A 25993-nucleotide genomic window follows, 5' to 3' on the forward strand; every position below is an offset into this window, starting at 1 on the left:
TTCTACAGACTCAGGTGGCTGGAGATAGGGCAGCAGCATAACCCAGTAATGCCAGAGGCAGAACTGGGAAGGTCAACTGAGAAGACTGCATAGCATATTTGGGGGACAGGTGAGTTGTGCAGAGACCACGCATCTGTTCTAGGCTGTGTTCACAGTCTGCTCATCTCATGAGTGACAGTCCACTGCAGGGAAGCAAAGGCCATCTGGGTTGTGAGGAAGACCCAGAGAAGTTCATGAAACCTGTGATGGCAAGGTCTAGGATGTGATTAAAAGACCAAGGCTTGGGCTTCCCTGGTGTTGCAGTGGTTGGGAGTCCGCCTGCCGAAGCAGGGGATGCGGGTTCGTGCCCTGGTCCGGGAAGATCCCACGGGCCCGTGGGCCATGGCGGCTGGACCTGCGCGTCCGGAGCGTGTGCTCCGCAACGGGGGAGGCCACAGCAGTGAGAGGCCCGCGTACCGCAAAAAAAGACCAAGGCTTAATAGGGCAGTGAAGTTTCAAGGAGTACGTTTATTCCCCGTAAATCTTTGCTAATTTTGAGGTTCAGATATGGAAGGAGTGGGCTCCAAGAACCTGGGGTGGGAAATTGGGAATGTGCTAGATGCCCTTAAATCCCATAGTGACTCAAATTTCTGGGCCAGCAGCAGTTGCTTTGGTGCCTCTTATTAGAAGAAAGACTTATCCAGAGGCATCACCTGAGGTATGTGGTTGATCAGATAATATCTGCTCTCCAAGTCTGCTGGAAGAATGAGCTGGCAAACTGCTGGTAAGCCAAATCCAGCCTGCCATATGGTTTAGTATATAGTATAACTCGTGAGCTAAGAATGGTTTCCAGTTGAGTCAATTTGGTGGCAGGAAACCCCGATTAATTAGAATCTCTCCCAAAAGAATACCATTCTTATTAGCAGACCTGTAGTACAAAATACTGCTCTTAGTGTTTTAGTTTTATCCAAAAAAAAATTTGTGAAAACTTCAAATTTCCCTTGGCCTGCAGAATTTTTACTATTTCTAGCCCCTTAAAGGAAATGACTGACTCCTGTTTCAGAAAACTAGTCTCAGGACTGAGTGTGGCACAGAAGGAAACTGCAGGGCCTGATTAGTATGTATGAACAGGAGCCGTAGCACACAAGGGGATCTTGAGGATGCTGGGCCAGAGGGTTGAGTATAAAACGATTGATGTGGGGCATCTCTTGTGACTCAGGATATAAATTCTAAGCATTCTTGGAGCCCATCCTAATCTAGAGTTGACCCTTGAAGCTTGGAGACGATGGCCTATAGGAGGAAGAGATGCTGGGTGTTGAGAAAGGGGGTTGGGGGACTCGGGTGGGCATGCTAGAGAAGATTAGTATTTAAGGCCAGAAAAAACACCAGCTAAAAGATGTTCTCCTGGAAGGATCCAAGGACATTCCACTAAATTCGATAACGTGCTGGTGAGGTGCACCAGCATTTTGAGACATTAATGGAAGCTCTTGGCCAGGGTTGGCAGTAGGAGAAAATAGGGGTAAAAGGATTCCAGAAGAGCAGAGATCAGGTGGTGGCAATCATCAGATGGTGAGGTAAGCATAATTGTCATGATGGGCACCAAAACCCGAAAGGCAGGAGGAGCCTTTACCCGGCCAGATCTGTGGTGAAGGCTGTCAGACCTCTGTGTGTCCAGGGGTCATACAGGCACAGCTCTGAGGTCTGTTACATTTATTTCCAGAACAGAGCCAGGTCTCAGTCCCAGAGACCATCAACTGGAGTGGAGGAAGGGCCTGACAGCATTGCAACAACTATGTAATAAAGATTCTATACATCTTCCTCTCTGCGGCCAGGGGTAGGAAATGACCCGAGTCTCTTATATATGCTGTTGGATAGGGGGTCTGAGTTGATACTGATACCAGGGGATCCAAAGTGCGATCATGGTCCTTCTGTTAAGATCGGGAGCATAGGAAGACAAGGGGACATGTTCATTTCATTGTGGGTTAAACAGGTTTGCAGACCCCTTAGGTTATCTCCCTGAGTGAGTGGGAAGGGGTACCCTAGGCAGTTGACAGATACCTCACACTGGGTCCCTGGCTTGTGAAGAGTCATCATGGTAGGAAAGGCCAAGAGGAACCTCTCAGAAGGCATTCCCCATCCAAGACAGTGAATAAAGGTTCTGTGATGTGTGTGCAATGTCTGGGGTTAGGGCCATGCTGAAACACGTAATAAAAAGGCAAGCCTAGCCCTTTTTATTTGCCTGCCTGTTCCCCAGAAAGAGCAGATGGATTCCAGCAGATAGCGAAAGACCAGGAACTTAACCGTGTAGTTGCCCCAGTCACAGCTCAGTGCTTAATGTGGCGTGTTTGCCCGGATAGATCAACAAGCCTCTGGAGCTTGGGAAGCCCCTGACCTAGCGAATATGTTCTTTTCAAACAGAGTCAAGCAAAAGATTTTTTTTAAATGACCTTATAACATGGACATCAGAACACATTCCCTGTCTTTTTCCAAGTGTGTATAACTCCTGTTCTCTGTTACAATACAGTCTGGAGAGACATTGATCACCTTGCCATGATCCACTATATTGATGACATGCTCATTGGTCTTGGTGAGGAGGAAGCAGTGAGTACTTGGGATGCCTTAGGAAGACACCTACCTGTGTGCTCGGGGGTGGAAGAATTCAGGGCTCTGCCATGTCAGGGACATTTTCAGGGTCTAACGGTTTTGGGCAGGGATTGGCTAACTAGGGTCCATGGGCCAAATCTGGCCTGCTGCCTGTATGTATAATTAATGTTTTATTGGTACACAGCCATGTGCATTCGTTTATTTTGTCTAGCCTGCTCTTGAGCTACACCGGCAGATAGATGAGTAGTTTCATCAGAGACCATGTGGCCCACAAAGCCTAGCAGACACTTACTCTCTGAGCCTTTATAGGAAATGTTTGCTGACCTCTGGACCTGGGCAGAACTGGAACATTTCCTCCAATGGAAAGGTCAAGATACTGCATCACCAAGAAAGAGGCATAACTGTTGGTAGGACCTTTTGGATTTGGAGAAACCTTATTTTACACTTGAAAATAGTGCTCATACCCAATTACCAGGTGACTAGAAGGCTGCCTGGATTCTGCAAGCTGCTCTGCCATCTGCTACGAAGGACAGAGTAGGCTCCATCATCCAGGTATCTGTTCTAAATGGTTTTGTGTGGTGTCTCTGATGTCTCACTACACAGTGGCAGCTCAGCCCCTGAGTGGTAGGAATCAACACGACGTTCTCTGCAGCAGGGAGCCGTTTACTATTCAAAGCAGCTCCTGGAGGTACTGTGCTCACCCTGCACTGAGTGTTAGCAGTTGCATCAAGTCCTGAAGCTCTTCTACGGTATCTGAGTTTTGATTTTAGTTTTTGTGTAAAAATTCTTGGACATTTTGTTAGACTTGTTTCTAGGTATTTTATTATATTTTAAATGGTGTCTTTTAAATTTCTCTTGCTGAGAGTTTGTTCCTGGGACTAGAAATACAAGGATTAAAAAAAACAAAACAAAACTGGATTTTTATATTGACCTTTGTGGTCTTGCTAAAATCTTTTACCTATGCTGATTTAAATGTAGATTCTTTGGATTTTCTACAAAGTCATGACATTTGCAAATAATGACATTTTGATTAATTTCTTTCTAATCCTTATGCACTTTTTTCTTTGCCTTGTTGCAAAGAAAGGTAAGTTTATTTTTTATCATTAGGAAATGTGATGCTGAACATTTGGGGTCAGAGGGCATCTTATTGAAAGCTTTCAATAATATTCCTCCATTAAAATACTGGTTTTTGGTTGCATACCCTTTATTTAGGAGATTTCCATTTACTTAAGGTTTAGTATAAATTTATTTTTTAATCGCTAGTAAATGTTGGATTTTATTTAATACTTTTTCCTTCTTGTGTGTCTTTATTCCTTTTATCTATCTTCCAATCACCCATTCTCTTCAGCTAAGTCTAATTGGTTGTTAAACATCTGTTATGTTTAAGAACTGATGAACTTTTAGTTGTAAAATTTTCTTAATTTTTTTACATAATGTAGAAAAATTAATTTTTTCACAATTCTGGTGGCAAGAAGCCAAAATTAAGGTGCACGCAAGGCCATTCTCCCTCTGAAGTCCCTGAGGAAGAATCCTTGCCTCTTCTAGCCTCGGTGCCTGCCGGCAGTCTTGGTGTTCTTTAGCTTGCAGCTGCATTCTTCCCTCTCTGCATGGGGTGGCACACGGCCTTCTCCCTGTGTCCAAATTGTCCTCCTTTTAGGGGGACACCAGTCATTGGATTAGGGTCCATCCTAATCCAGTATGACCTCTTTTTAAAATGATTATATCTGCAAAGATTCTATTTCCAAATAAGGTCACAGTCTCAAGTACTGGGGATTAGGAATTGAACATACCTTTTTGGAGGACACAATTTAACCAAAAACACAGGTTTAATTTTCTTCTGAAAATCTCCATATAGCTCATTCCTTGAACACATTACTGACAGTTTTTAAAGTCTGATCGTTCCAACATCTGCATTTCTGTGTTTATGTTGTCTGTCTGGCTTAAGTTTGTCTTTTATGCATGGATATTTTTGGTAGGGTACCGGATATTGTGTACTTAAGTTGTAGGCATAGGATGACTATAAGACCTGTGTGTTGTTATTATCTGTGAGGGGATTGGTGGAAGGAATTCAACCAGATTTCTTAAAATTACCCTGAGAAGATGAGAAGCCTAAAATGACCAATATGCATTCGGTGGGAATCATAAAACAACAATCTGAAAACAAGTAAACCTGTGAGCCCAAACTCAGAAAATTCTTCAGGTGCCAATTTGAATTTACATTATTGTAGGGGTAGGAGACCATATCAAATAAATCAGTAAAATATAAGTAGTATGTGAATTAGGGCCGAGTACAAAGAGAAGAAGCAGTGAACAGTGATGAGAGCTCACATGTTGGTGGTACAGCTATAGAGTGGCCCGGCAAAGGGCAGGGCCTAAAGGAGGAAGGGAATTGGTGATGCAGGGATGCTGGGGAATTGGGACAATGTCCAGCAGAGGGAGGGAAGCGCAGTGCCCTGAGGTAAGGCTGCAACCCAAGCTGTGTTCATTAATACAACACTGCCTGGGACTACTACTCAGCAAAACAAAGTAATGAACTATTGGTTCATGTAACAATCTGGAGCTCCAGAGAATTACAGAATACTCTGATTGTATAACAGACTTTTATCCTTGATTATTTCTGAGTGCTGGGTTAGAATTTGGTTTATCTTCTAAGTGAGCTATCTCTGTAATGTTCCAGTTTTCTGTAATAAGCATGAGAGATGCTTGCATTCGGAAAAAAATAAGATTGTTTAAATAAAAAGTGGGGAGGGATACATAGTCCCCAAGAAGGTACAGTCCTTGGGGTCTCTCTCAGATAGTGATAAATACCAGAAAAGGCAGTGTAGCCTAGTCGTTCAGAAATGGCTCAGGAGTAAGATGACCTGTGAGAACCTAGGTCTCTTATGCACAGTGGGCATAATATGAATCCACATCACATAGGCTGCTGGGAAAATCAACACGTGTGAAGTGTTTGTAACAGTGCCCATAAAGTACTAAGTGTTCAATTACCCTTTGCTTTCTCTGGTTCTTTCCTGGTCAGCCCCTCATCTAGGAGATGACAAGAGGTGGGAATTGAGACAAAGCCAGCCTCCCTACACTCCCAACCCCCTGTTCCCCAGGGAAAACAGGCCCAAGGAAGGGGTCTCTGAGGCACAGCAAGTAATTCCACACGGTGAAGCCTGGGCAGAGGCTCCTCCCGTCCTATGACTGACTACCTTTCCCACTCCCTACTCCTGGGAGGGAAGAGAGGAGAGCTTATTTCCCTTGGGAATCAGCAGCCCAACTCCAGGGCCCATGTGCCAGACTCACAGGCTAACACTGCCTCCATCCTGCATGGCTCTCTCCTGCCACCTTCCCATCACAGTCCGTGACTTTTCCCAACCATGATTAACCCAGGCTCCCAGATGCCCTCCATGAGCCCCTTGCCCCAGCCTTGGTTGGACAGGTAGAATCAGCCTCAACCAACAGGCAGGAGCCTGTACTGTAGAAAGCCAGGCTCACTGACTTGACAATGACGGAGCTGCACACGTTGGGGGTATGGGGGTCGTAGGTCCCTTCGGTTGCTCATGGGACGTGAGGAAACTGGCGTTTGTTCAGGCGAAATTGGACAGGCTGTTTGGCAGGCTGAAAGTAGATCATGACTGTGTGTAGCTGGTCTCCACCGCAAAGCGGAGCTGGGAAACCAAACCGTTAAGATGGATGTGGAATATTGCGCCAGAAACCCCTCTTCCGGGGCTCGTCGCCCGGGTAGGAACTGAAGCTGAATCTCGCGTCAAAGTGATTTAGGTTACCCTGGCAGCATGGGGTTTTCTTCTTACTGATTGGATTTCAAACAGCAGAGCATCTCACCGTTTGTGATGGTAGGAACCCGAGTTTCTAAAAGAAAGCAGTTGTCGGTCACTCAGAAGGGGGCGTTCTGCCAATATCGCTTCCGCGTCTGCCACTCTAGCCCCACGTAAGGCCACAGACTTTGCTTTCTTAGGCGGAGCTCATTTTTACATTCTCCAATGCAACCCATTCACACCAGCATCCTCCTGTGTCCAAGAAGGAGAGAGACATGCACCCCACTCCCCAGGACGAAAAGGCGGGGTCGGAGGCTGCCTTTGGCCGGATGACGCTGCGGCGCGTCCGGGCTACGCCATTCCTTGGGATCTGCGCGCCTGCGCTCCTGCCTTCTTCCTGCCGCCGCATGCGCAGATCCGGGTCCCCCGACTGATTCCCAGCTCAGGATGGGGCAAAATTCTCCCTGCAGTGGCCGCACCTGCTTCCTCGTTGATCTCATCACTTACGTGCCAGTCACACCGACGTTCCTCTGGTCCTCAAAAGGCAAGAAACCATTGTTCCCTCTACCAGGAAAGAAGTTTGCGCAGCTGGCCCCTCCCACCATTCACCTTAGAGGATTCAGCTCAGATGTCACTTCTTGACCTGACCACATCACCCACTGCTGCCCATGCACCCAGCCGCTGCAGCACGCTTGTTTTACTTTCTTCATAGCATGTATCTGGTTCAGAATGCTGGGATCTTAAAGGCCTAAGAGGCCCCCCGTAGCTCCCTGGCACACTTCCCTCACCTACCTTGGACCGTGAGTGGATGCAATTTCAGCCAGGTATCCTGAGTCCCACTCAGGTTCTTGGAGTTCCTGCTGTAGCTCTGGGCCAGCCTTGGAACTGTCCCCTCATCCTGCTTATGTGACCTATTCAAGGGCCCTAAACAGGTCTGTGATCCTCATTTTTATTTATTTAGGCCACACTGGGTCTTAGTTGCAGCACACGAGATCTTTGTTGCGGCATGCGTGTGGGATATAGTTCCCCGACCAGGGATTGAACCCGGGCCCCCTGCATTGGGAGTGCGCAGTCTTACCCACTGGACCACCAGGGAAGTTCCTGTGACCCTCGTTTTTAGATCTCAGGGCCTGGGAGGGCTGCAGACCAGGAAGTGGGGTCCTCAGCATCTAGAATCCCTTGTGCTGGCCTCCTGACTACAGCCAACAAGTCTTGGATCCACTATACTTTCCAGAGGATCTAGTACCACGCTGGGAAATGGGTGGAAGGTTTGGAGCAGGGCACCATTAGAGAGCTGGCTTGAAGCAACACCAAGACAGGTGGCTGCCCCATCAGCCCAGTCCCAGACTGTGAGCCACTGCCTGGCAGGGACAGGGCAGACGTCTGCTGCCCCAGCCTGTCTCCACCCCAGGGTCTCTGCCAGTATGCCTCAGCTCCTCCCACCTTAGGATATGGAGGTTGGCAAGCGGGGTGAGGCTGCAGGATGAACAGGCTGCCCAGGTGGGAGAGCCGTTTCCCCAGCCTCACCCCGTGCATGCTGGGGCCTTTCAAGTGAGGTACTCCAGAAATGGACTTTGGACATACTGAGACCCAGATTGGCATGGATGGGTTTTGTTTCTAAAATGCACTATGCAGGGCTTGCTGGGATGTTGCTTATAGTGGGGGTCTCACGGGACATTACCTAGAGTGGGGGAAGGGTTCATGGGTTGGTCTGAGAATTTCATAGGGTTTTACTGGGGTGAGTTAGTGAAGAAATTGCTCCATTTCCTGGGCTGTGTGAGCACTCACTGAGTGAGGTGGGGTCTTAGCAGAGGGCAAATGACTGGGGATCATTCTAGGTTACAGGATGTCATGGGTATCTGGGTCATCGGGACTTACAAGGTCTCCAGGCAAGGTGTGGAAATTGTAAGGTTCTTTGATAGAACATTGAGATGTCTTGCATCATGCATGGGTGAGGCAGGAGATCAATTATCAGGAGGTCCTCAAAGTGGGGGGCATGCTGGGAATGGCTTCAGGACAGATATGTGGCCACAGGATGCATCAGCAATCTATGGGACACCCCCCCCTCCCACTGAGGGGCCTGGACTTTCCTGAGCAAGATTTCCTTGTCCCTTTCCAGCCTGCCTGTCCCTAACCAGACACACAGAAGGTCATAAGACCACAGGAGGGAGGAGAAAAGTTTAATTTAGAAATAAGCTCTGGACAGCCTCCTGAGCATAAGGGAGCCTAAGGGCCCACCCTCAGAGAGAAAGGCCATGATGAAGGGTAAAGTCCCCCAAGGGGGAGGGGACAGTATGGGAGCTGGTGCAGGAAGTGCCGTGAAGCCGGTCCTGTGCTCAGCAGGTACTGGCAGAGCCTGTGGAGAGAATGGAGGTCAGATCTTCACAAACTGGGTCACTCCACGGACACCCCCCTCAGCCTCAGGTGACCCCAAGGCAGGCTGGCTCAGGCAGTCTCAAATTATATGGCTATCCTGCCTGAGTGCCTGGAAGCCTCTCGAAGCCTGTCTCACCTGGAGTGATGAGTGGAACAGCTTTCTCGGGTAAGGAGCTGAGAAAGGAACACGTCAGATTAGCATCCTCAAGCCTCTGTCCTTCTCCCCCACCAAGATTCCTGGTGCCACTTTACACAATACGAAGGGTCAGAGCTTTCCCTGATTTGGGGTCCTTCAGGGTTGATGATCTGTGAATGACAAATCCCACTGCAAGCCCAAGGACAGCCCGGGGGCTGTCCTCTTTCTCCAAATTGTAGGGCTTTACCGCCAAATAGCTCTGCTCTGCTCAAGGTGCACACAACAGGGCCCTGTCTCACCTGTGCTTATGATCTTGCTTGCATTTGCATTTGCCACCTGTGAAGGAAGAGACAGCCAGTTCAAAGAGCCTGGGGAGCCTGAGCCACCCCCTTCCCACCCGCTCCCCACCCCCACCCCGGCCCCGCCAGTCCCACTGCTCACTCAGGGCGAACAAGATTCCAGCGATGCACAGGAGCGCCGCACAGATCACCCCGCCCAGCTGCAGGCCTTCCCAGTCTAGAGGAACATAGAGAGTGAGCTGGCACCAGCCTGGCTCCAGCCCAGTCGTTCAACAGATAGTTATGACCACCTGCTTGTACAGATGCACTTACATTCCAGGCAACAAGAAAGACAAGCCAGTAAGTACATCATCTAATATCTGGTGGGAACAAGTGATAGGAAGAAAAAACAAGCAGAAGAGCACAGAAAAAGAATGGGCTTTGAAGAATGATCCAGGAAGGCTTTTCTGAAAGGTGGCATTTGAGCTGAGACCTGGAGCACATGAGGACTGTGTTGGGGGACAGTGCCAGGCAGAGTGAGCGGAAACCTGCTTGGGGCGTTGTCAGGCAGCAAGGAGCTGGTCCTGGGGAAGGCAAGAGAGAGTGAGTTGAAGAAAGGAGATTAACCAGGTGCCTCTAGCCCCTTTCCCCGGAAGTCTTCCTAAACATCCTGTGGGCACCTTACCTCCTTGCTGGAATGAAGTTCTCCCAAAGACCATGTTATGAGTCGGCCTGTCACTCTTCTGGTCGATGACGACGATGACGACGACTCTGGTTCTTTAATCCCCAGTCTCAGCCCCATCCTCCCCCTCCTTCCCTGTTCCCTCAAGCCCCTTTCTGTCTACACAGGGCTCCACATCACCCCTCACCAACCCCTAGCAAAGAGGTCCAGGATAGGCAAGGGTAGGGGTGGGGGGCAAGGGATATCAGCTCTTACCATAGTAGAAGGGACTGCCTTTATCTGCAGGAAAGAAAACATGAAAAAAATAAATAAGGACCAGAGCCAGGAGGCAGGATGTGGGGTCTTAGGGCCAGCTAAGGCAGGGCCAGCAGGGCAGTTTGGGGCCTTACTCACCAACCAGGTCATTGGCTTCCAGGACGGGCAGGCCTGGGTGAGAGAAGCAGAGGGATTGGCTGTTAATTCATGGCACTGGTCTCAAAATGAATCAGCAGCCAGGACCCCAGCCTAGAGGCGCAAGGACAGCCAGCTTCGTTGGGACTCTGGGGAGGTGGGATGAAGGGGCCCTGAGGTCACCGGTTCCTTTCCTCACACCTTCCCCACCCCCAAACAGACCTGGGATTTTGTCTCCTACTTCCTGGTCTTTGTGCCCGCCCCCACCCCCACCCCCGCCCTCCGTCCCCACCCCCCAGCCCTTCCAGCAATTTCTCAGGCTTCCTGCTATTCTTTCTTACACTCAAAATGGGATGGTGTGTTGGTATCTTTTTACCCTCTCCTGAAAAGCTTTCTACACAGGTCCTGGCTAATGCTCTGCCTCCTAAAGAAGTAGGGAATGCTGTTCTCTTCACACCAACAGATGGTTAGCTCCCAAAGTTCCATTAACCTGGGTAACTTTTGCAATAGCTACTTCCTACCTGTACCGTTACTTCCTTTATGTTTCTCTTTAAGTTGACAGTTGAAATGAAAACACATTCATTCAACATCAGGCCCCCTTTGTGAGATGCTGTCCTGGTTTTCACAGCCTTGGTGGGTGGGTGGGTGAGTGACAGCAGGGTCACCTCTGGGAGAACTCACCTGCCAGCAGGAGGAGAAGGCCCCGGACCACTGCCTCCATGACACAGCGGCAGGACTAGGCTGCAGGGGAAGGGGGCAGGCTGGGGTCAGACAGCCCCGACCGGCCCCAGGCTCACGGCACTTGGTGGCACAAATCTCAAGGCTGCCCTTGCTTATGGGGTCGACTTGGAAAAGTTACTAATTTGTTTCCTTGTCTAGAGATGATAATAGTAATGCCTTGTGGAGTTAAGTGCTTAGAGCAGTGCCTGTGCATAGTAAGTGCCATATGAGGTTTTGTTAAAATCTGGTAATCAGATGCCTGACACACCATTAGGAGAGCAGGGCTGCTGTTCTAACTCAGGCTTTGGTGCCTGCCTTCCTGACCCCTGGCTTAAAGGGCTAAGGTTGTCAGGCCTCGGGCTATCCAAAGGTCTGGGCCTGGGGCACTACCAGGCTGAATTCCAAGATAGCCTCCACCTAGGGCATGCCCAGGACTCCTCTGAGTGAACAGCTGGGCAGGGGAAGCGGAGGCATTAGGGACAGGTGCCAGGGACAGGCAAGAGCCTCCCACCTCAGCCCTGGCCAAGCCCTGCTCCAGGTAGCCCCAAATTCCACTCTCAGAGTACAGACTGCTGTTGGCAGGAAACTGCCTGTTGGGTGGGACATGGCTCCTTCTTTCTCCTTAGGGTGGGAACTATCCATATCTTCATTTACTAGTCCCTAGGGTGGCTGTGTCCTTGAGATAAGACCGCTACCAGCTTTCTGCCTATTGTTAGCCTCAGGCAGGCATAGGGGTCGTCAGTGTTCCAGACTGCAACCCCAGTTATTACGTGCCAGAGAATTCCTCTCTCAGCCACTTAACAGCTGTGTGACTCAGCTGGGTTACTTAACCTCTCTGTGCTTCAGTGCCCTGTAAAAATGAGGATAATTATAATAGCAACCTCATAAGGTTATAACTGAATTACATGAGTTACTACATGTTAAGCCTAAGAATAGCGCGTAGCACATAGTTAAGTACTGAAACGTGTTACAATAAGTAAATGTACAAGTACACGGGTCCTTTTGCCATAGGAAGGAGGAACTATTAACACGCTCCTTGGGAACATGGGGGTCTGTTGGCTCTGAGCAATTTCCAAACCTGGCCCTCCTTTGGCCAATCTGTCTCTCCCTGCCCCTTCCACCACCCTGGAATTCCTGGATCGTGAGGGTCACAACTCCACTTTACATATTCTTTGGCCAAAGACTGGCTCCTGTTTCCTCTAGCCTCCACCCCACCTTCCTTCCATATGACAGTGGGCACAGAGCAGGCAGCCTCCAGTCCTCCAGTCCCCCAAACACATGCGCGTTACTGAGAATACTCAGGCAGCTACCACCCCTTCCTCAGACTGATACCCCCTCTGCCCCCACCCCTTTTCCTAGGAGCCCTGAAGTCCTGGTGGAAACTTGCTCACCTGAGAGCTGAGTGCAGAGAGCTGGTCTGAGGAGGCTCCTGGAGCTGCGTCCAGCCCAGGTGGGTTCCAGCTTTTTAAGCCCACAGCCCCGCCCAGGGCAACAATACTCTTGGGCCGAAGGAACTGGTCGGATTCCTTAAGATTCCTGCGGCTCCCTCTCCCCAGTGCACTCTTAAAGGAGACGGCTCACCTGCCACACCCGCCGAGCAGAGGGAGGGCCTCAGGCCCTCTCAGAGGCTAAGCGGAGGGAGGGGAGGGATGGGCCTCAGACCCGTCTTGTGAGAAGGGGGCTTTCAGTTTCTTTAGCTCACCTAGATCCTAAACGAGGGGCCCAGAAATGTGTGGAAGGGGACAAGATATTTCTGGGTACTTGGGCCAGAAGTGCGGGTTCCAGGACTTCTGGGGGGCGGGCGTTCCAGGAACATCGTGTCAGCGAGGCGGTGGGGCTGGCCTTGAGGCTCCATTCGCTTGGCCGTCGCATCGCTTTTCCTTGGACTGGGTTTCATTGGGGGGAGATCTGGGGCTGATGGGCACCCCACAGGATCGCCCACCCTCTGACCACATCCTGACAACCACTTAGCCCCTGGAGACCGGAAGCTGTAGTTAGAAACCCCCCGCCCTGTCCTCGCTTCCTGCCTGCTGTGGGGGAGGGGGGGCGAGGGGAGGACCACCGGCCTGGGATGAAGAGTGGGCCGCCTCCCTCGGCAGACCCCCGCGCCTGCCTTGTGCACCGCTGGCCAAGCTCTTCCTGTCCCTCACCCCACCATGTGCCTTCGACCTGTGCCCTTGACGCTGGACAACCACGGGCCCCTCTATTCTGCTGTCCCGCCTCCCTGATTCCTCTCTTTTCACCCTCTTCTCCCACTGCGCAGTGACCAACTGAAGCAAGACTGTTGCCGCCCTTATTCCCAATACTGATAAATAGATTTTGATTGAATTGTTGATCACTGAGGATAGGAAGCCACCAGCAGCTCCCAGTGCTGGGGGTCAGAGGGCAGGACAGAGCCCTGAAAGACAGGGTGGGAAGGATTCAGGTGAGTAGGAAGCCGGAGGGCCTTCCTAGTGCAAACATGTTGCACCTCCTCACGAAAACCTTCCATGGTGCTTCCTATTTTCAAGATTCGGTTCTTGCACAGAGCTTAAGACCAGGGCTCCCGGACCAGAAAGAGCTGGGTGTGAAGCCCAGCTTGCCACTTGCTCACTGGGAGATCTCTGGCAGCTCCTTCATTATGAGCCTCAGTTCCCTCTCCTCTAAGATGGAGTAACGGGACTTCCCTGGTGGCGCAGTGGTTAAGAATCCGCCTGCCAAAGCAGGGGACACAGGTTCAAGCCCTGGTCCAGGAAGATCCCACATGCTGCGGAGCAAGCCAATGCGCCACAACTACTGAGCCTGTGCTCTAGAGCCCGTGAGCCACAACTACTGAGCCTCCGTGCCACAGCTAGTGAGCCTGCGCGCCTAGAGCCCGTGCTCTGCAGCAAGAGCAGCCACCGCCATGAGAAGCCCGCGCACCGCAAAGAAGAGTAGCCCCCACTCGCCGCAACTAGAGGAAGCCCGCGTGCAGCAACGAAGACCCAATGCAGCCAAAAATAAATAAATAAATTTATTTATTTAAAAAAATAATAAAATGGAATAACAACAGGACATACCTTTGAGGTTTGGGGTGGAGGGGCTGCAGTGGCACGGGGCCAACCCATGACCAGCCCTCAATTTGTATGTGTGGAATGAATGCTTTCCAGGCCCTGTGTGAGGAGAATTTGTGAACCTCGAGAGTCAGAAGAACCAATAATAGCACATACTTTGGAGACAAATCCAGGCTCTGTTATTTACTTGCTATGTGCACTTGAGCAACTGACTTACCCCATTCCTGCCTATTTGCTCATCCATGAAGTGGGAACGATGACTGAGCCGACTTTGAATGTTTGTTGTGATGATGACATCTGATTATGCTGCTCAGTTCACAGGGGCTGTTCTTGTAGCTGCGAATGGCCCTGATATACACACAGTAAGATCTGCAGCATGAGAGAAAGGGGGTCATCATTAGAGAGACCCCCATGGGGTAACTGTGCTCCAGAGAAGATAATGGTCTTGCTTAAGGTCACACTGTGCCATGGTAGCAGAATGGAGACTCAGCTCAAGTTTCCAGACTCCTCCGGTGGGGAATAAGCAGCAAGAAAGCAGGCATTTGAGGAAGAGGACCCTTTAAGTCCCAGGTGCTTTAGAAGGTCTCCAGGAAGTATGAAAAGGACCTCAGGTACACTTCTCCAGAAGGTTCTAGCACTTTTGCCCCATCCTGAAGCTTCTGCCCTCTTTAGGGATCCTCCACTCCCACCCCTATCACCATGAGGTATTTCACCTTTAACAGGTAGAAAGAAAACTTCACCTGAGCCAGGTGGTATTGACACTGGCTCAAGATAGAGGACAGGTTGGGCCTAGGGCAGAACCAGGGAGAGAGAGCCCAGCTACCTGTGTGTGGCTTCTGCAAGCACACAACAGTAAGTCACCACCTCATCTCCCCGTTTTGCCAAAGTTCAGTATAGGTGCATCAGGGCTGAGTATTGCATCTGTCCCCTCTAAGAGGCCCCAAAGGCCAGACACACACTCAGCAGTGGGCAACAATGCCTTCCACACTGGAAGTGGCACAAGTCAGGTCCCAAGCTAATGAATTTAGCTTCTTAGATGTTAAACCCAGCACTTATAAATAGTCATGAAACTGGGTGTAGAAAATTTTAAAAGCTTTGTGTATTAAGAAGTGTCTCATTTGTTAGGAGTATTTAGGATGAACAACTGTGTTCTCAAGGTGTGATTCCTGAGGGGCTAGACTGGCAGTGAAGGCTGTTTTCAGGAAGTCACTTTCGAGGAGGGCTGGCCACTTGCCCTGCTTCTTGGGCATGCATTCCTTATCAGAATTTCTGGAGCCATCCCTTTGGGTCTGATTTCTTTTCTTTTTTGGGGGGGCTCGCCAGACAGCCTGCAGGATCTTAGTTCCCCCACCAGGGGGAAATGCCCTCGGCATTGGGAGCACGGAGTCTTAACCACTAGATGGCCAGGGAAGCCCCTGGGTCTGATTTCTTACCTACTAGATGGGAAAGTTGGGTGAGAGGCACTGAGACCTACAGGGAAATCAAAACTCCAATGATGAAAGGCTGGGAGGAGTGGGTGATGGAGAGCCAGCCTGAGTTGGGTGGGTGCAGATGAGAACCTAGAGGTATCAAAAAGAGAGAAAGCTGCAAGATCCAGCTCTGAACTCTCTCTTCCCCTTCTGGACTCAGTGCTGCAAATGATACAAAAGACCTTGTGTGGAAGGAGGGAAGTCTGTTGCCAAGAGTGGCCGCCTGAAAATCGGCACTCACACCCAGGACTCTCTTCTGCTCACGTCAATCACTGCCGCAGCCCCTCACACTCCCAAACGGTGCTTTTCCCCTTCTCTAAGCACTACCGATTGCTCTGCGAAGAACATAGATGCATCCTCAAAGTCATTAATTTCCCTGAGGAAAGGTAATAAAACAGGAATTATCTAAGATTGACCAGAGATAAAGGGAAGTGGATAGCATCAAGCCTGGCACATAATAGGAACATGACGTGTTTTCTTCCTAACTTACAAGATGAACTGAATGTCACAGGCATCAGTAGGAAGCTGAGATTGTCTATTTTGAAGGGTCTGGTAGAATAGGGAAAAGACCCCATTCATGAGAGAACAAGAATAGAGGGAATCTCTGCCCTCTGAGGCTTCTGCCAGTTTCTGAGACATACTGAACTCCCACCTGGACCACTTCCTGTGCTGTCTCCCTCAGGAGCCCCCTGTTCTTCTTTCCCCTCTCTCTAACATGTCCTGCAGGTCCCCCTCTGTGTGCTCAGGGTGCTGGGCTCCTTGCCCACAGGTCTGGGTCTCACTCCGTTTGAGGACCGTGGGGAAGGAGGCAGCCTAACTCTGCTCACCTGCCTACCAGTGTTAGAGCAGGAGGTGAGTGGGTGTAAGACAGGGTGCAAGGAGGGCCATCTGAAGGGTAGCGACAGTTTGAGGGATGACGGACTTTTGCCGGATCTCGGCCTTGGCTGACTCCGGCGCCCTGGGGAGGCGGCGGAAGGGGCCCTTCACGCTGCAAAGATCTAAGAGCCTTCTAGACGAGGGGATACAGAAACGGTGTGGGGGAGTGTCTCAAGAACGGAGATATGGAGGTCTCTGCGGCAGCCACGCCCCCTCGGAGCCTGGAGTGAAGGTCTGGATCACTTTGGCCGACTCCGGCCAGAAAAGACCTCATAGGCTTCTAGGAGGCCCCTTCCAAGAAGCCATCCGTACCCACTCGCTCTCATGCAGGCAGTGTGGGCAGGGCTTTCCTGTCGCGAAGCGGTCCCGCCCCTCTTCGTGCGGATTGGCTGCTCCAGTTCACCCGAGTACCTGTCAAGCAGCCGCCCTATTACGCCTGCGCAGCTCTTCTTCCCCTCCCCCCCCCCCCCCACGCTGTATCCTCTTGTAATGGTTGGGGCTCTGGTTGAGTCACTTCTGGAGCCTTTGTCCACCCATTTATCCATTCGCGCCTCCGTGATGGCCGCGATCTTCCGGAGGTCGTGGGCTTCAGGACCTGGGACTTTAGAGGCTGTGAGGGATAGCTGAGGTGAAGGGACAGAGCATCGGGTGAGCTCAGGAGGCCAGGGAGGAGGGGGACGAGCGGAGGAGGCGGGCCGCGTGGAGTAAGGCCAGAAAGTCGGCAGTGGACCTTGGAGGGAGGGCTTCAAGCCGGGGAGAGACATTGTTAGATTTGTATTTGAGAAAGTCCTTCGAAGAGTGAGGGTGGGAACCTGTGCATAGAGGAGAGAAGCGCAAGGGTTCACAAAACTGAGATGCCAGGCGACGTCATTTCTCTTCGACCTTTCATTCCGCTTCTGTTAGAGCTCAGAGATGCTTTCCTCCTGCCCCAAGAGTGTCTTAGCTCCCTTGTCCAACTACTGCTCATGTCTCTCAACCAGACTACTCAGCCCTCCATCTTATAATTGAAGTACCTCTTGGGCACACCTCCCAGTCAACAACTTCTGAAATAAAGCTTCCCACTGTGTCACCTCCCCTATACCCACCCTTCTCTATTTCAGTGTTCTCTATCTCAGGTCACTCCCGTATCCACCTGGTCACACAGGCCACCACCGAGCACATCATATGGGGATTATCACTGACGTGTGTCACTCCCTCAGACTATGACCCCCTTAGGGGACTAGCACCCCGAACTCTGGGTGCATCCACAATGGCAGCCTTGGTGAGAGCTTGCTACCTGGCAGGCTGCTTTCCAGCGCTGACTTTCCATGTGTTAACTCATGTCATCCTCACAACAACCTTTCCAGGGAGGACTCTCACCCCATTTCAGGATGAGGAAATGAGGCCAAGAGAGATTAAGAGAAGCACCCGGCCTCATAGCTGGAAGTGGTGGCCCCAGAACCAGCCCTTAATCACCACTCTCCACGTTAATTTGTGCATGTGATTTATTTTGAATGTGATTTAAAAACAGCTTTGTTGAGGTATGAATTCACGTACCAACCAATTCTCCCACTTAAATTGTACAATTTCAATGTTTTTTAGGATGTTTACAGGGTATATATATATATAATATAATATATATATTATATTATATATATATATATTTCTCTTTGGTGTGCATGCATGTGTGTGAATTTTAAGCTGATGGCTATTTAGACATTTTGTGTCAATAAATGTACATTTTATTTTCACTAAGGTGCCAATTGTGGAAAAGTTTGTATCACTATGCATGTACTATGTGTACCATGCTTTTTTCTTTTTCTTTTTGGCCTGTGCCACGTGACGTGTGGGATCTGAGTTCCCCGACCAGGGATCAAACCCGTGCCCCCTGCAGTGGCTTGAAGTCTTAACTACTGGATGGAGAGGGAAGTCTCCTGTACCGTGCTTTTTAAATTTAATACATTATAATTTGATTTTACAACTTTCAAAGTATTTTCATTTTAGTATAATTACTTGATATTTATTTACTGATTCAACATATATTTTGAATTTTACTACTGTTCTGGCACTTCTCCAGGAACTGAAGGTTCCAACCGGGTAATGCAAAGTTCCTGCCTTGAATGGCTGATATTATGATGGGGACAAGTAAGAAAGAGAAATAGATGGTATAATATTTCAAGTATTGATTGACAAATGTAGTGAAGACACATAAAGTGGCTGAGACGTAGAATGATGGGGTAGAGAGACTGCTTTCTTAGATTGGGAGGTTAGAGTTGGTCAGTGTTAGAAACATAGGTTTAAAACATTTGCATGACATAGTGATAAATTTCCCTTTGCCCTTTTTCCCTCGTTAAACTGAGCCAATGAAGTCAAATACATCCCCAGGTTTCAGATTAGAGCATAATTTATGAAGAGTGTCTCTTATCTAGAACCAGTTGCTCTCGTTCCAAGAAATGTGTCTCCTCTACATCTTTGTATAAGTTAGTTATAATAAGATTAAGTGTCTGATTAGGAGAATTACTTATCCGGCAATAATAGGATAAAAGAATGTTTTTACTGCCACTGAATGTTAGGGTTGAAAAACTGAAAACAGTGGCTGAACAGACGAAAGGCACTATGATTGGAAAGGGTCTTAATTCTGTGTTTGTTAGCATTGAACATAACTGTGAATGTCAGTAGTTTCTAGAACCTAAATAATGCATTGAATTTGTGGCCACCTGAAATCTGGATTCAAATGCAATCAAAGCTTAACAAAGTCTTTGTTGTCTCCACTGCAGTAGCTCTTCTAAAAGCACTGCAACGTTCTGCAGTTATTTGTTATGCAGTTTTACCAATAAACAAAGGGAGCTAGTGTTCTGCTGTACTCCAATCAGACTACAAAAGAGAATAACAAGTACCTCCAAGCAATGTTTACCAAATTAAAATGAACCACTGAAGTTGAAGTTTAGTAAACAATGGGAAATAAACAAATCATATTTTAAAAATTGAGTAGCAGTTTTAACTTTTTTCCTGTCATGTAGAACGTCTTGTAGTTTCATGGATAAAGTCTTGAGAGCGATTACTTGCCTTCAAGTTCTTAATAAACTAGTAAAATATTAATATATTAACTTCTAATGATCAACATTGGAATTTTCCGCAGTGAGGGTCTGAAGCCATCCCCCTTCCACCACAGCGCGCTTGGAGAACCAGTTTTGCCGCTAGAGCTGGGTGGAGTTTGCTGTATTCTATTTTTTCATCCATGGTGACTAAGACCTTCTAGGCTCCTAGGCTTGGGCAGAGTGGGATGCACCGCATCTCAGTTCCATATCTAAATTGGCGCACCTGCCTTGGGAAAGAGGCACTGCTTCTAAAAACTGAAATAGTGCAAACATGGTGCCCAGCAGCGATGTAATGACCCAGGTGTGGCGCTCAGAGCACATACACACCTGTCCCAGAAGAGGGGCGAGGGCAGATCCCGGAAGCAGGAGCTGAAGCCGGCCCAGAGCCGGAAGAAAAGAACACAAAGTTATGAACATAATATGTTTGTGTGAAAGTTTATATTTCTTTAGAATGACAAAGCAAAATAATTGCAAAATTTTAAAAGCTGACAACAAAATTTCAAGGATAACAAATATAAAATTAATTGCCTTTTAAAATATCAATCTTAGTGGTAAAATTAACTGCTTAATCATAGCCACTGCTTCCTATGATAGTGATTTAGAATATTTTATTTTTTTTTATTTCTTTTGGCCGCACCTCCTCAGCTTGTAAGATCTTAGCTCCCCGACCAGGAACTGAACCCATGCCCTTGGTAGTGAAAGCACAGAGTCTTAACCACTGGACCACCAGGGAATTCCCTGGAATATTTAAAATCAGAATATGTAAAATTAGAATCATTTCTATGAGAAAGAATGTTAGATAACTGAGTTTTCTAGCATGACTGACCCACTCTTTAAAAATTTTTTTTACTAATAGTTTAGAAAACTCGCTTTCAGCTTCACAATGTATTACCTCTAATGTCCTGTAAAATTCTGGGGTGTTGTCAAATTCGGGAAAACGTCTATTGAGGGTTTTTCACGTAGGAGCAGCAAGATTTCAGAGTGTTTCACGTTTTGCTTCACGGCGCCCAAATACTCTTTGAATCGACGATGCTCTTTGACCACATTGCTGCCACCAAGCCTCCAGAGGCCTTGGATGGGGCCCTGGGACCAGGTGTGGGGAGGGGGGAGGTGTGGAGCCTGGATAGAGCATGTGTGTAGCTCTGGCCGTGGCAGGCGCGGGCGGGGGGCCCTGAGGAAGGGACCCGGGTGTGACGGAATAGATGTCGGGGAGGCCCCCAAGTGTGGGGAGGGGCCGGACCTTGAGGCGGGGGGCTGGGACGTGTGGGTGGGCCGCCAGGGCTTGGGCGGGGCAGGGGTGTGGACTGCGGAGATCGGGATAATGCAGAGGCACTGAAGAGGGTCTCAGGTGTAGGTGGAGGCCCAGGTGTGGGCGGGCTGGGCTCGTGAGAGAGCTCGGGCGGTGAGGTGGGAGCTGGCCTTGGGCGGAGGGCCGGGTCGTGGGGCCGGAAGCCCCTCAGAGCGTGGGGAGTGGCTAGAGTAGGGAGGGGGGACTTTGAGGCGTGTGACGGTGGGAGATGGCAGGAAATGAGGGAGTCTGGGCGCAGATGGGGAACTCAGCTTGGGGGGCTGGCGGGGAAGGGGCATCTGGCAGTGGATGGAGGCCTGGGCAGGTGAGGCTGGAGCGTGGGACCCTAAGCTTCAGCTTCAGCAGCTTCTGTAGTGCAGAAATGTTCCCACCGGGACTGTTTTTAATAGAAAAACACTAGAAACAACGTTAATCTCCACTGACCACTGACGGGAGATAGATAAGTACACATTTTTGTGGGTTAGAACTTTATTCCACAGTGAAGCGAGTGAACTAGTACGTATATGTACATGGGTTAAGGTGAATACCAGCGAATCAAATGAAACAAAGTTGTAGAGGAAAAACATTTATATATAGCCCAAGTCTATACTGCCTAGTAAAACTATAAATGAAACTACTAGAATAGATAACAATTTAAAAAGTAAGCGCTCACAGTGGTTGAGAGTCCGCCTGCCGATGCAGGGGACACGGGTTCGTGCCCCGGTCCGGGAAGATCCCACATGCCGCGGAGCGGCTGGGCCCGTGAGCCATGGCCGCTGAGCCTGCGCGTCCGGAGCCTGTGCTCCGCAACGGGAGAGGCCACAACAGTGAGAGGCCCGCGTACCGCAAAAAAAAAAAAAAAAGTAAGCGCTCAATTCAGCCTGGAAGACTTTCTTACCTACCTCTGGAGGCAAGAAAGGGAGGCTCCACCTATCCCAGTAACAATGGGTCTGTTAAAATGGGTGCCGCCTGTTCACTGTTCACTTTTTCTTCCTTTATATTGTGCAAGAAAAACAGCCTAAGCTCTGTTGTCATAGTTAAGACTCTTCTGGAATGCTGGGTAGGAGGAAGCTCTGAGGGAGCAAAGGGACTTTGAATTTGAGGAAAGTGTTTTATGGGAAAGGTAGCTCTGGTTTCTGAAATGGGAATAGAGGCATAGTTCTGAGGAGCTGCAGCCACAGGCTAGGCGGGCTGGGGTTTATGGGGAGGGGTGAAGAGGAAGAGGTAGGGACTAAGTGGTGGAGGGGTAAAGAAGCACAGCTGCAGGGACAGGACATTTGAAAGCCACAGTGGCCCCGTCTCACATCTCAGGCCCTTCAGGGGCCTCTCACAACATTTAATTAGATACTCCCAACCTTGTGAATTTAAGTCACTGTGTCCATTTTACAGAGGAGAAACGGAAATTTGGAGGGATTAAGTGAATTCCCCAAGGCCAGTCTGACTCGAAAATCCTTGATTTTAACTCGGTTCAGTGCCACACTTTGCAATATTAACTCATTGCATCCTCGCAACAGCACTATGAAGTTGACCCTATCAATATTCTATTTTATACTCGGGGAAGTGGAGGCAAGGAGAGCCAGATGGTAAGTGGTGAGATCAGAATTAGAATCCAGAAGGTCAGGGTCCATAATCTAGGCCTTTGGGCCGTAGACATTGGCAGTGTTTGTGGGAGAAACCTGAATGTGGCCTCAGCGTGAGGCTGGGTGGGGGAGGGTAAGAGGAGAATGCAGGAGAACGGTGGATTGAATTTGGGAGTTGAAGTTTCCTACCTTCCCAAGTCCCTGTGCTGTTAACTGACCCCACATTCTCCAGGAGCTTGCTAAGTGCCAGCAGGGAGGTGGTCCCGGAATACAGGAGTGAATTTAGCAGACTGCATGGGGCAGATGAGGCCACGAGCTGGCCACAGTGTGTTAGAACAGGTCCCGTTGTTCATCAGCCACGCAGGGGTCTTCAGCAAGCCAGGAAAGGTCATTGGGCCCTCCAAATTCACAGCTCTTTATTAGCCTACTCAGGACAGAGCCAGATGGGAGGAAACCCACAGTCAGTTTTGTTTTCTCCAGGCAAGTGCTATAGAAGTTCTTATGCATAGGAAGATATGCCTAATGTATATGAAGGAGGACTGGGAAATACACACACCAGGAGAAAGAGAAGGACAAAGAGAGAATGGCAGCTTGGTTTTAGAAGCTGTAAAGCTGGACCTACCACAGCAGAAGTAGCAACCCAGCCTGTCCTGAAGAAAACTCTGAAATAAAGCTAATCTGTACCGGTGAATCCCAGAAAGGACTAAGAATTAGAGTGCCCAGGACCTCCTGAAGAGGATGTTCGGATGGGGCTGGAGGACTGCCTGGACATCCATGGGAACAGCAGGGGTAAGGGCTCTTCCTGTTGGAGATCCCCCACCCACCACCCACCCCCACCCCTGCCCTCAGCCTTCTGTGTCTGTGTCTCTGAATCCTTTGGTATTGCTTTCTGGGTCTGTCTGGGACTCTCTCTCTTTCTGTTTCTTTCTCTCATCCCTCCGGGTCTCTGCGTTGTTGGCATCTTTATTTCTGTATCTTTGCTATACCCACATGTCTCTCAATGCCTCCCTGCCTTTGCTTCTCTGTGACATTACTGTAGCTCCAGGTGTCTCTGTATCTCCCTCCAAGCCAGGCCCAGAAACTACCCCCCTCAGCCCACAGCCCCACCAGGCGTGAAGCCAGTGGTTAGCTCATCATTTTACCCACCCCAGGGTCTTTTTGGTGGCCTCACCTCTGAGTCAGACAAGAAAGGGTGTGGGATCCCAAGGCGGTTTTCATTTGTGGGAGACAGGCTGGAGTCCACCCCCAGTAGCCACTAGGTGGCAGTCAAGGACTGTTTCAGCCTTGGTCCTTCACCTCTGCAGCTCTCACTGAGCCGACACCCACGTTAGCGGGGAGTAGATTTTGGGTGCAGCAAATTTATTCTAACCTGAAACTTCCTTTAAAAATAAAGAGTAGGGACTTCCCTGGTGGTCCAGTGGGTAAGACTCCGCGCTCCCAGTGCAGGGAACCTGGGTTCGATCCCTGGTCGGGGAAACTAGATCCCGCATGCATGCCCAAACTAAGAGTCTGCATGCTGCAACTAAAAATCCCGTATGCTGCAACTAAGACCCGGCACAGCCTAAATTAATTAATTTTAAAAAATCAGGAGTAAAGAATTCCCTGGCTGTCCAGTGGTTAGGGCTCCTTTCACTGCTGAGGGCACTGGTTCAATCCCTGGTTGGGGAACTAAGATTCTGCAACCCGCACGGTGCAGCAAAAAAAAAAAAAAAAAAAAACTTAAGTATCCCATTAGTTCTCATGACAATTAAAAGGTTTATAAAGTTACCAGTGTGCCACATGTTCCTTTGTTGGGCCTCAGTTTCCTCTACTCTAACTTGGGGTTAATGGAATAATCCACCTGGGGTGGTAATTTGAGATCATCTGGTCCATACTTAGTGCCCAGTGCCTATGGAATGCCATTACCATTACATTCTCATATTTCTCATCAATTCTCACCACTGGCTGGTGCTACCCCCTTGGATCAATGTTCCCACTGGTACCCTCAGCACAGGACTGGACAGGACTGTCCTTGGCTTGACCTGGCTGGAGATTTTGGTGGGAAAAACTTGTCTTCACAACGTACAGGTGCCTTAATAAATACACTTAACTAACCATTAAGTATCCGATTATATATTTATCGAATCACTGTATGTATATTATCTATTGAGAAATGTAAAAAAAGTTATTTTCCTATGTATATAGTGTCCATTTAAACATTATATTTATCTAACCACTATATATGCAAATGGCTATCTTTACCAATCTACAGAGATAAATGGGTACATATTTGCATATATATACCATTTCTCCACTTAGAATTAATTTAAGCACTATTCTACACTTTTTATTCATTTTTTCAATATTTACATAACCACATAGTTTTTATTAAACCAGTAGACATTTTATATTTGTCTAACCACATAATTTTTATTAAACCCATCTACATTTCTGTCTCTAGAGAGGTAAGACGTGTAATACATTTCTTGCATAGCTGGCAGTCAGAATCCTTCTGTTTCATAAAATGTTTTATACTGCGTGCTTCATATCGCTGACGTGTGCACCTTTCCAATGCTCTTCGTGAGGACCTATTCCACACAGGCTGCTGCTTTTGGCCATTATGAGCAGTTGTCTTCTGCAGGACCTGGTGGCCACTATGATCCAAACAGAGTTTGTGGTCAGAGGGTCCCAGCCTAGGGAAGTATGGGGAACCATGGTTTTCTCATCTGTGAAATGAACATGAGAGTTAGGATTCTGATCATCATTTGACACATAGGGGTTAGTATCTATAGATGTCTCTGTCACTCCAAATTCATCTGTTGAAACCTAATTCTCAGTGTGATGGTATTTGGAGGTGGGCCTTTGGAAGGTGACTAGTTCATGACGATGAACCCCTCATGATTGTCATTAGAGCCTTTATAAAAGAGACCCCAGAGAGCTCCCTCACCCCTTCCACCATGTGAGGACCAGTGAAAAGACAGCTGTCTGTGAACCAGGAAGCAGGCTCTCACCAGACAATGAACCTGCCAGCCCCTTAGTCTTGGCCTTGCCAGCCTACAAAACTGTGAGAAATAAATTTGGCAGTCCCTAGGGTAAAAATCCTTCTGTTAATGAATTTGTGACTTTAAAAATGATTACTTAAATGAAATTTTTAATTGAAGTATAATATACCCATAGAAAAGTGCACCTAAGTGTCCGGCTTGATGAATCTTTATAAAGTGAGCACGCCTAGGTATCCAGCACCCAGCTTAAGAACCAAAATTACCGGTACCCAAAGGCCCCTCCTGTCCCCTTTGATTCAGCCCCAGTAACCACTCTCTCAACTTCTATCCAATAGTTTCGTTTTGCTGGCTTTTGAACTTCATATAAATGGGATCACACAGGATGTAGTGTTTTAGGCATTTGTGAGCTTTTCCCACGCAATCCAGGCCTTTTTATTCTCCTTACTGTTTGGAATTGTATTGGTGTATATACTTCAATTTATCTGTTTTCCTGTTGATGAACATTCAGGCAGTTCCCAGATTTGGGCTCTTGAGAATAGTGCTGTTAAGTGAACCTCTGCCCACCTTTCCCTTGGGTATGTTCCTGCCAGTGAAATGTCAGTCATAGGACCACAGGATTTGCATGGATTCTGCCAAACAGGTTCCAAGTTGTTCCAATTCACACTCCCCTGGAGAGTTCTGGCTGCTCCCCACCACGGGCGTGGCATTTTCCAACATTTTCTAAGCTCTTTGGTAGGCATTGCTTGTGCTTTTAATCTGCATTT

General features: G+C 48.8%; 1 protein-coding gene and 1 long non-coding RNA gene across 2 annotated transcripts in view; one reads left to right on the forward strand and one right to left on the reverse strand.

The window, feature by feature from the left end:
* Nucleotides 1-6754: 6754 nt before the first annotated feature.
* Nucleotides 6755-25993, forward strand: part of LOC132439471 (uncharacterized) — a 48347-nt gene continuing 29108 nt past the window's right edge. The window contains exons 1-2 of the long non-coding RNA XR_011246743.1: nt 6755-6888; nt 12286-12376. This is a non-coding gene — a long non-coding RNA (uncharacterized lncRNA). The remainder of the gene's footprint in view (nt 6889-12285; nt 12377-25993) is intronic.
* FXYD4 (FXYD domain containing ion transport regulator 4) lies at nt 8681-10927 on the reverse strand. The gene is made up of 7 exons (XM_060033771.1): nt 10888-10927; nt 10210-10242; nt 10072-10095; nt 9298-9372; nt 9156-9192; nt 8857-8894; nt 8681-8700 (listed from the first exon to the last, which is right to left on the reverse strand). The coding sequence occupies exons 1-7, from the start codon at nt 10925-10927 to the stop codon at nt 8681-8683; spliced, it is 267 nt and encodes an 88-aa protein (XP_059889754.1).

This window comes from Delphinus delphis, chromosome 16 (genome assembly GCF_949987515.2).
Source record: "Delphinus delphis chromosome 16, mDelDel1.2, whole genome shotgun sequence".
NCBI classification, from domain to species: domain Eukaryota; kingdom Metazoa; phylum Chordata; class Mammalia; order Artiodactyla; family Delphinidae; genus Delphinus; species Delphinus delphis.